The sequence below is a fragment of the Anguilla anguilla genome, chromosome 6 (assembly GCF_013347855.1).
Source record: "Anguilla anguilla isolate fAngAng1 chromosome 6, fAngAng1.pri, whole genome shotgun sequence".
NCBI classification, from domain to species: domain Eukaryota; kingdom Metazoa; phylum Chordata; class Actinopteri; order Anguilliformes; family Anguillidae; genus Anguilla; species Anguilla anguilla.
In genome coordinates this window covers 30,860,165-30,871,697 of record NC_049206.1, presented here as the reverse complement: position 1 = coordinate 30,871,697, position 11,533 = coordinate 30,860,165, and the positions used below count along the sequence as shown (strand labels likewise).

Genomic DNA, 11,533 nt, shown 5'->3' with positions numbered 1-11,533 from the left:
TTGTGAGTATGAGCCAGACACCACTGCGAACGTCCCTGTGTAGGCGCTGAACTGACCGTTAAAGTCCGTCAAACTGGAGGCATTCAAGGACAAGGAATTGAGGCTTCTCGCAATTAGTGACGAGGCATGCTTTCCAATGCTACAAAATCTGTCATTGTAATATTACGAATAAATAATGCTTCCGTCAGAACTTGCCGTGTTAGAATGCCATGACAATTTGTAGTCATGGCATTGTAAGTTCTTTTTTTGTGAAAATATCTGCAATAGGTTGACGCTGTAAAAGAGAAAAAACTTTTTAATCCATCAAGGTCATGGGTCATTTTCTCAAGATAATCGGGTGCTGTCGCGTGATATTTTCAGGAGGAGTTCCCGAAACCTCGTTCTTTCATTGGTTTACGAACACTGCCGAATACGATCATTGAAAGAGTACGGCGTTGTTCGCGAACAGTATGGACATATACTTGCCGCACTTTCTGATATTTCCCTTATACAATGGACAGTTCGGTAGCTATACATTTTTTAAATATATATTTTAACGAATGAATATTTAATTAATTGGTGTCTTTGCTTGGTTTAGCATATCACGTGTGTAAGAAAGTAGCCTGCAGCTTTTCCTCTTTCACTTAATCTGTTTCTCAGGACATTACAATTGACTTCCGCATTTGTAATCTAAATTGATCTGAACCGTAAAAGTATCTTATTTCAGATTAAATGTATTTTGTCATTAATGTTCATTTATTACATGTAATTGAATCATTTGTACAGGTAGAAATGTTGTCTTAGTTCCTCATTGTTTTTAATCAACATAATGCCATGCAGTGAGCACAGGTCTAAATCTATCATCTGTCAAAGTCCGTTGGAAATAGGTCTAAGATCATACTGTAGGTTGCAGCTTGTAGCCTACTGATCTTTCTACGTGTTCACGCGTAGTCTAAACGTTCACAGCAAGCCACGCAAATAGTGACGCTTTAATAATAAGCATCAATTCAGATATCAATAGTTGTATATGTGTATACTATCATAGTTATGTATATTAAAATGTATAAATAAAAGCGTGAATATGCAGTCAGGTGATCCATTGCTGTTCTGCGGTGAGTTTCCCGAAAGTCTCTTAACGCTAAGAACCACTTTACATAGCTACCTCATACCACCATGCTTAAAATAACGTGGGTTTCCCAAACACATTCATTACGAAAGTGTCCGTTTAGTTCATTCTTAAATTATCAGCCGTCTAGATCACTCACTCAAAGAACCAAGGGGACCAGGGATTGCCATTCTTTGTGAATCTCATAAACTCCAGTGGTTACTGGAGGTATTTAACTTTAGTAAGCCTCTGGTGCCAAAAAGCAAATGTCCCCATTTCCGCTATGTAGATGCTGAACCGCTGAACTTGTGCTGAACCTTAGAGTATAATATCTGACGAAATACGCATTTTTAACATACAAAAATGGCAAGTTACTCACACATACAAACCACTGTCTATAAGCATTCATTCAAATCTAGGCCTGACGTTGTAGAAAGTATCTAATAAAAAACACGTTTTCAACGTACAAAAATGCCAAGTTACTCACACATACAAGACATACACCGTCTATAGCTCATTCATTCAGACTGCCAGAATCCAGGCCTACCATTAAAAGTATTGATATCAAAATGACGCCAAGTTACGGTACTACAAACAATATAGGCTATCTTGCCTGACCAAATTAAATAAGATGTATTCCAAAGCAATGCTACCCAATATTTCCTCAATTCTTTCAAGTCACTTGGCCCTGTGTGTATAAGCATGCAGTACATGGACAGGCCAAACATATGTGTGGATGGCTTTCTCACAGTCAAGATTGATTGAATAGGCGTCTATGTCCAATTTGTATTGGTATGTATGTATTTCGGTGCCCAGCCTTTCTGTTGCGTGAATTATTGTATGTTTCTTGGTATAAATGTCTGTTCGTAAATGTGAATGTAACATGCTGTGAGAGAAATGTCACCATGGGGATAAAGAAGTTCTCTATGTAGCTATGTATGTACAATATGTATTTTACATGCAGTATTTATTGTACGTAGCAAATATACAATCACTTGTACATTTTCTCAAATTCAGTTCAGAAGCAAGTATAAACATATGTTTTCTGGAGAAATATGCTTTCTGTAGTTACTGGCCAGCAGTTTTCTACATGAATTTCAATGTGTTCTATGAGGCAGTTCAAAATATTTGACACTTTGATCTGACACAAAGTTTGCATGACATAGTAAAATGGTAAGATTACAAAACACAGGGCCAAGTGACTTGAAAGAATTGAGGAAATATTGGATAGCATTGCTTTGGAATAGCCTACATCTTATTTCATTTTGGTGAGGCAAGATAGCCTATATTGTTTGTAGTACCGTAACTTGGCGTCATTTTGATATCAATACTTTTATAGACGGTGTATGTCTTGTATGTGTGAGTAACTTGGCATTTTTGTACGTTGAAAACATGTTTTTTATGAGATATCATTTCTTTTTGCAAATCGTTTTATTATGAGAGTGAGAAATGTGAAGTGACCCTGTAAGAAACGGTTGTGGATTATGGCTATCCTTTGAATTTGTACAGTCTGATGAGCTTGTACCGTTTACCAGTTTCGGTTTGATATATATGTAAAACAGTGGCTGTGACAAATGGTGCGGTGGCGTAAGTGTAAACGCATCAGAAACGCAGGTGAAACATGGCCAGTGTATGTACTCACAGATTTGACGGCCATCCAACAAGCCTTGATTGACAAAAGAATCAGCAAGCCCGTAGAATTAGAGCTCCATAGGTCGCAACTTGTGTACCCTTCTGTCCTGCTCCGTTGTCTGTTATTTTGTGGAGATGCACTTTTAGTGTTTGTAAGGTTTATAAGGCATTTTGATAGGCTTATCTGCAGGTTGGAATCCTCTTCGCTGTTTTGCTAAGCTAGAACCGGAAAACTTGATAGTGGAGAATAGGAGCAGACGCATATGTCCCAGCAGGCTTTGCATATGAGAAAAAAAGTGTGAGAGAAATTAGGAGAAATTATGAAATTGCGTATGAAACAATATGTTTTTAGCAGAATGGGCATGTAGGTGAAGGTTGACATGATCACAGACTATAGTGCGAAGTAAATGAAGTGACCATGAGCGAGCTTAGTTTCCTAAGCGGTATATCAAACGGTATATATAACAGTCGGTATAAAACATTAGTCGTTAAAGTGGAGGGTTAAGGAACATGTGAAATCTATTACACTGATGTGCTTTTCTCATGTTCAGTACTAGTAGTTATAATTATGAGTGAGTCATGATTTTAAATGTAATGTTTTAATGGGGAGTTGCAGCACGTACATACGTAGTAGGCTAATTGTTTGTATGTGGCTAGATAGAGAACAGGGCAAGGTAACATGAATGTAGAAACGTGGCGTTTGCTGATAAGAAGGTTTTGTACGGTAGCAAAGAAATATAGTTTGTAGAAATGGCACAGTGGTGAACTGGTGTAACTTTTTAATAAAAGGAATACATTTGCCGTCGTGAAATGCATATGGGTGGCCGTGAGTGAGTTTTGGTAAAGCAAATATAAGCGTAAGAAAACGTTAGTGTAAAAGAGGAAATTATCAGCCTAGTGCGAGGCGGGATTCAATCCTTCAACCGGAGGTTTACCAGTCTGTGACTTTGTTAGTGCAGCACCATGACATAGCTATGCAATGCGTGAAATATCATTAGCAAACCTGTCCGTGGTTTTAAAGAAGAACACAGGCCAGTAAGCACAGAAGAGCTCCCGTTGAATCCATATGGCTTTGCAATATTGTAGCCGGTTAATAACTGAACGTGCAGACCGTACGTCATAATGCAGTGTATACGTTCGGTGAACGGCGGGTAGATAATTGAGAAGTAGTAGACAATTATTAGTGAGGGTAAAAGCAGGTTAAAGAAACATGTTACTAGCTGGGCTTGAACCTAAGACTCCATGTTCCCAAGACTGTAACCTTGCCCACTAGGCCACAGGACTAGCTGTTTAAACTGGAAATGTTTCAGAGTAAAAAGGTATGGGTATTTTGCGTGTGTATGCAAGTTTTTGATTGGGTTGTGTAGGTGAAGATTTGGCTGGTGTCGGTAAAATGTCCAATGGGGTGGCATTTTGTTTGTGGGATAGGCGGCAGGAAAAATAAGAATGAGAAGAAGAAGACGAAGAAGAAGGAGAAAACGCAAAATCCCCTTAGTTTGGGGCTTTATTGTGTGGACATGTGAAGTTGTTTATGAAATCTGTCTGTTGAAATGGGGTCAGAATGTACAGAATTTAATGTTTTTAAGGGCTGAGTGTCTGTGGCTGTTGTGGTTATTTCTGTGGGGAACCCTGAAAAGTGCCAAACTCTCGGTGCTGTATAGGTATGGGGCATGCCTGCCATCCCAATTGATATCAAAGTTACATGCAACAATATTGCCTATCTTAGCTCAAACAAATTAAACAAGCTATATTCCAAAGCAGTGCTACCCAGTGTTTCCTAAATTCTTTCAAGTAACTTGGCCCTGTGTTCATCAAATCTTACCATCTGAAGACATTCAAAGTTTGTGTCACTTCAAAGTGGCTAAAAACAAAAATTGCCTCATGCAAGGCTTTAAATTAATGTATGAATCTGCTGGTCAATACCTAAAGAAAGGATATTTTTACTCTGTTCTCAAGTTCATGTTACAAAATATAGGCTACAAGTCCTTGTATATTTTCAACTTCAAATACCGATTGTAAAATAATACTGTACATACATACATACATACATACATACACACAGACATGGAATACTTCATTATGCCTGTGGCAATATTTCCCTTGCAGCATGTAATATTCACATTTATAAACAGACATTTATACCAAGACACGTACAATCATTCATGCTACAGAAGGGGGCAGGGGGCGTGGGGGGTCTACTCTACATACATGAATACAGATTAAAAAATTGCACATGTTGTGGCCTATGTAAGGAATAAACCACAATGGGCTGTCCCCTTATTGGAAAATAATGCATGACGGGGGCGGTGATGCGGCCGAGGCGAAGCCAAGTACATTATTTTCCAATAACGGGACAGCCCGGAGGGGGTTAATCCACTTATACAACGGGTTACCAACAATGACTATATATGGTTACTTTTATATCTATTTATTTTTATCGATTTAATCAGCTAAAAGTGAAATATTCTTCCGCGGGCGTTTGGGCATATTATTTTACCATTGTCAAGCAAAACTCTGGTTGGTAGTTCTATTTGGACCGTTGTTATGCAAAAACTCTGGTTGGTTTTTCTATTTGCACCGTTGTTAAGCAAAAACCTCTGGTTGTTAATTCTATGAAAACAATGATTCTATCAAGAAAAAATTGTTCCTTCTCCTTTTATACCGTACAATTAGCACCAATTTTGGTCATTTTTGTCATTACATTATTTAAGAAAACTAGGCTACATAAAACCATAACTCAATCAAATTATTCTCCCTAGCTCTGTCTTGCTTTTTAAAATGTTGCGGTCTCGCAGTGTAGACATTGCGTTTTTCCAAGACACTCTGAAACCGGGTTTGAATGCCAGTTAGCTTTATGATAGGTTCGCCGTCACTTGTCACCTAGCCAATATTAAAATTCTGGGTTTTAGGTCAGAATGGTCTCACAGCATATCTCGGCTAGCTAGCTAGCTAACTATTGAATTGTATTCAAAACAGCGGTTACTACAAACGGAATCGTTCACAAAGATACAGATGAAAATGTGTCCCGTAGCCATGAGTTAAATACGGAACGCCTATTCTACTGTCCAAATAAGGGACGATTCTGTATTTTGCGGGATGGTTGGCATCCCTAAATGAAGCCAGTAACTAGAACCGTGATTCAACATTGCCATCTTTTGCAAAATTGGACATTGAAAAGGGGAGGGGATGCAAGAACAATTCAAAATCGAAAGAATAATGTTGCTGTTTTAACTGCTTTAGAATGCTAACCCTAACCCTAACCATAGTTACAATTGAATTTCTGATATTAAGAATTTGCATTCTAACTACTTAGAATTGAATTTGGGATATCCTCCAGAAATTAATTAAAGCTAAAACGGCTTGCCATAAAGAAGTCATTATCTTGCACCAGCTTCTATACGACTGGTAACGTGAACTACCGGACCGAAGTGCAACACTGATTATAGTTTAATTTGACAGCTGTCTGTAGGCTACTGTTATATATTCAGTCTGTCATCTTGTTAGCAAGGTAGCTAATGTTAAACTCTGTCAAAATGCTGATGGTGGAACTGTGTACAGTGTGGGTATATTTTATTTGCAGTTGTATACAGAAATATATGACTTTCCCATAAAGATTATGCCGATATAAAAGCAATAGTTTAAATGTTTTACTTTCAGTTACCCAGCAAGGCACTGTAATGAGTGAGAGGTTTTCCTGAGTCTGGGGGGATTTGAACCCTGTGTGTCAGAATCCAAAATTATTGCAGGCAGACGCGCCACCCGATGAGCTACAGACATTATACAATCTGTCCGTCGTCTGGTTAGCAAGTTGGCTAACGTTAAAAACGGCCAGAACACTGAACGCAGAGCATTCTAAAGTGTGGGTATATTTTATTAGTAGTTGTATAAAAATAAGGAAATATAAATTAGTTTCCTGCAAAGATTATACAGATGCAAAAACAATAGTTTAAATGTTACTCAGCAAGGCAATGTAATGACTGAGAGATTTTCATGAGTCCGAGGAGGGATTCGAACCTGGGCTGTCACACATGCAAAACTGGTACAGGCAGACACGTACCCAGTGAGCTACTAGAGAAGTAGCTGTAGTAGTAAAATTTAGCTTTTTTTCCTACTGTCCTGGATCACCCCCTTGAGGACTTTGGTTTATTACCTCCACATAGCCATAAGAACGCACGCCAAGTATTTACAACCAAGCCATGCGTTTGCAGGGCATTGGCCTAGCGTTCTCATTTGCGTTTACGTAGGCTACTTGTGTAGGGTATGTTTCCGGCCTAAGATCTCGCTTGCAGCTGTTCCGCTCTGGCAGCGCACTCATGCACTTTCGATGCATGCTTGTGATCAAGCTACAATAGCCTATAAGTGTGGCAGCCTCATAGTTTACCTTTTATATTCAGGGCACATTTTGTAAAATATAAAATATATACCCATAAAATAAACACTATATTTGAATATGATTTGTAATGATAGATTATTAAATTAGACTAAAATGTACAAGACAATTTCACTTTGATAAACTGATTATTTTTTATCCAATTATAATCTGATTGTTTCATTTATAAAACAAATTGCTGTACTCATATAAATAAGACCAAAACATTGCCATGAATTGTGGAGCAAAAGCTAAATTGTCATGGCTACACTTCAGAGAATCCTGTGCCTGAACCAAAAGTGCAGAAGAATACATTGACGAGCAAACGTTGTGAGAAGTTGCAATCAGAATCAACTTTAATCTTCATATCCACCCTGAGTTTTTTTTTATCCAGGACATGTATAGTTTAACCTGCTGTATATATACAGTCTCTCAGTATTTCATTGCAAACTAAAAACAGCAAATTAATTTTAGATTTTTTGCCTAGACAATTGTATTTCTGGCATTTTATTTCTTCCTAAATTATGAATATAAACAAATCGAAGTTAGTGTGTCCTGCTTCATTTAAGCCATTTTTCAAGTCTCTGTGATGCTCACATCTGGACTTATAAAGCTTCTCCCAATAGGGTACCTCCTAAGCTTGAATAGGATACCCCCTAAATGGGCAAGGATTAGCCAGATTTGGCATTTGCGCAAAGGGGTTAAGCAACGAATGTTCCCTTGTAATGTGGGTTTCCCAAATACAAGCTTCTTGCAAAGCACTAGTGGTGTGTTATTCGTGAATGATTTGTTCCTTTTGAACAAGTCTTTTGGGTGAACAAAAGAAATTGAGTCACCTCCAAGTAAGGATTTGTTCCTTTTGTTCACCCCTCAGTAAGTTAATTTGGAAACTTGACATTTGCTGAATCTGTAGCTACTCCTCCTATTTATCCATTTTTCACAATTGGGCTCTGTTGTCTGTTGAAGTCATTAGCACAACAACAAATATGATCCACTTGAGCGGGACATGCTTTGCTCTGAGACTCTCCTGTCGGTGTGACCAATGGAACAACAGTTCAGTTCCTGAACTGATTAGAACCCGACATTATTTGACTTTTTTTGACGACATCGGGATCGGCAGTTATGCATCCGATGTGTCCCGATTTTTAAATAAGTATAATAAACAAAAAAACATGGATTATTTATCCTGTACTTGTCTGTTTGAACGTTGTAATTGCTATTTGCTAGAATTATCCAGTATAGGGATCTCTAATACAAGTGTGACACGCTACTTCTGTAATAAGACGTTTGTCACTCGTGCCTCATCCAATATTCTCCACAGCAAGACTTGTCTGCACAGATTCAGTTGCTGCAATAAAGGTATATATTTATTTATTTATGGGCACTTCCACACAGATTGCATGTTTTTCTCAACAATACTCAACAATGAACATGTGAAAGTTTTTAATTAAATGCGTTTATACGACCACTATGTTTATCAATCCTCATTATCAAGCAAGCTAGCTAGCTAACAAATTTGGTTAACTTTAGCAAGCTAGCTGGCTAGCAAGCCTTTATTAAGTGGCAGTGAGCACATAAGCAGCGTAGGATCTACATTTCCAGAGGACGTTGCTGTATTCTCAAATAAATAACCAGCCGAAATAAAATGGTGATTGAATGCATCACACATTTGTTTTTTATCTGAGATAATATTAGCTGCTATATGATGCTGTGTCAATAGCAAACGCGTTATTGCAAGCGAGTGTGTCATCTAGTCACGCGTCATCGTAGCAAGCTAACCAGACAGTAAAAAGCCTGATAAAACACTTATAACGTAGATCATTTTAAGCCATGTTATCTAGTTTTGTCGTGATAACATGTGAGAAGGATTGCTGTTGGAGAAGTGAATCAACCAACAGCGCGGGTAACCTGCACGAAAGCGCATTGTAGTTTTTTTCACCGCCGAATTCTTATGGACAAGGAAGCCTCACGTTACGTATTTCATCCAGTCAATTTAATTTCATCTAACGTTACACTTGATTCACTCATTAGCTCCGCTAGATAAAGTCTTACTCTTTGAAATCATGTTGTAGGAATAAAATAAGAAAATATAATTCATTTAACTTACTGAGAATAGATAATAAGAAATAATGAGGCTGTGTCAATAGCTAATGCGTTATTGCGAGCCAGTTTGTGTCATCTAGTCACGCGCAGAGCGCATTGTAGTTTTTTTCACCACCAAATTCTTATGGACAGGGAAGCTCGCTAGATAAAGTCTTACTCTTTGAGATCATGTAGTAGGAATAAAATAAGAAAATATGATTCATTTACTGAGAATATATAATAAGTAATAATAATAAATAATAATAACAAATTAACAACAATAATAATAATATTCATAAAAATGCATGTTAAATGTTCTCAAATATAGAAATTTTAATAAAAATATAAGTTTTTCAAGTTGATTTGAAAATTTTGCACTTTTTGACAAAATATCGGTCAAAACATTGGTAATCGGTGGGCTAGGACTCTCCAAAATCAGGATCGGCATCGTACCCAAAAATCTGGCATCGGTCGGGCTCTAGAACTGATAGCGGTGGTGACCGAACCCATGAAGGAACTGTAGATTCTGATTCCTTGAGTCCGAGTCCGGAACTGAAACGTATTTAATATAAGTGGTGTTGCCGCAGCTCTATGTCTCTTTCTCCCCCTAATACAATTGAGGCCAAAAGTTTACATACACCTAGGCTAAAGACATTCAAACTCACAACATCACTTATATTGTACTTGTATTGTCATCTTGATTTTATAGTTCATCATTATGCCTCATTCTAGCTAGACTTGCCATAACTTTCTGACTTAGCCTATGCTTACTGTGTGAACTGGACTTAGTGTGTTTATGGCTAATTAGTATTATACCTTATCGGACCTGTGTTTCGTAGTTATTCCAATGACCTTCGGTATGCAATTATTGTACGTTGCTTAAGATAAAAGCGTCTGCCAAATAAATGTAATGCATACATTAAAAAAATAGACTATAAGGCAGCGTCACTTTTTAGGCTATTGCAGGCTGTGATTGCATATGCCTATTGCGTGCTGCCAGGGCAGACGACTGCAAGCGGAATCTTAAAGGGGTTCTGTGCTGAAAATGAGTAATCTAACTTGAGTGAACTAAACAGACACATTTGTCACGAATGTAACTTAGCGTTATTTTAATAATGATCATAAGGGGTTCTTAGCATTAAGAAGCTTTCTGGAAACCCACCACAGGATAACAGAAAGGCAAACATAAGGTGTCTCTAACACTGGAAGGATATTGATCACCAGGTTTTTATTCATTTTCATCAATTTGAGCCAGTGATTTCATTTGCTTTCAGATTTAATCAAATTAAGCATGCAAATCTAGAGTATGTGTAATTATCAAAAAAAGGAAAAACCCTTAAATTGAAGTGTTCCACTCATGCATATTAGCCTGCTCATTCTGGGTATAATGAAGCATTAAAGGTTGTGAGCTAGTGACTGTTACCAACTGTAGTTCCAGCAAAGACAGCCAGACGGGAGGGGACACTTTCGAGATATCCTTGAGGAAAGGAAACAGTCAAGTGACCTGACCCATGCCCTGAGAAGTTACAACCCTCAACCATACAGAGGCGCTCAGCCCTGCTCCACGAGCACCCTCAACAGGACTGTGCTGGAGTCTCAGTACCTGAAATATGTCATCCAGCAGGTGAGGATTTCTCAGCCACAGACGGAAGCTCTCTTTTTCACTTTATTGTTAATGTTATCTGGGGATCTAATATCCTTTTGATTAAAAAGTGCCAAAAAGTAGTAGGGGTGCATTTACTTATTCATAGTCTATGCATAGTGACACTTCACATAAATAAATTATAGTTAATTAATCTGTTCAAATTGCCAAATTGCAACATCATTATTCCACAGCAACTGATATAAGGGTGATTATATTTTTTAAAAAATTATCACATTGACCTACCTTGTAACATCATATGGAAGCACTGAATGTTTGTTTGTCACACTAGTCTTACCATTTGAGTTACCATTTAGGTCATACTGAGTTGGTCGGCCAATTTGTCAGAACGTCAAACTTGTTGAGAAAATTGTCATTCATCAGTGGTGATCCATGTTTTTAAAATTATTATTATTATTGCATTACAGGTAATTAGAATTTAAATGATAATATTTGAATTAGAGTTTAACAAACTTTCTTGATACCAAAACATTTGAAGCAGTCACAAAGGTTTTTCTTTATTTTGCTTTCAATGTGGCTTTATTGGTTAATTACCTTGTACTTTATATATCTTTAGTGTATGGATTTGTTCTTGTCTGAACTTGGTTTTTCTTGTGTTCCAAAGTGTCTTGGTTATGTAGGTCCAAAATAGGCAGCGCCAAAGGACAGGAAAATCAATATGACCTAGAATGATAATCTATCGTCAGTTTTTGTTGTTTTTATT

At 37.6% G+C, this 11,533-nt stretch overlaps 1 protein-coding gene across 4 annotated transcripts in view; it reads left to right on the top strand.

The window, feature by feature from the left end:
• The first annotated feature begins 376 nt into the window (after positions 1–376).
• The window catches only part of si:ch73-21k16.5 (dihydroxyacetone phosphate acyltransferase), a 67,478-nt gene continuing 56,321 nt past the window's right edge, over positions 377–11,533 (top strand). For 2 of the 4 annotated variants that reach the window (XM_035422541.1, XM_035422542.1), the window contains exons 1-2: positions 377–504; positions 10,600–10,791. In XM_035422541.1, the coding sequence (XP_035278432.1) occupies positions 493–504; positions 10,600–10,791 (204 nt within the window). In that variant the 5' untranslated portion in view covers positions 377–492. Of the gene's footprint in view, positions 505–10,599; positions 10,792–11,533 lie in introns of those variants that run through there. The other 2 variants (XM_035422543.1, XM_035422544.1) reach the window with 2 other exon arrangements.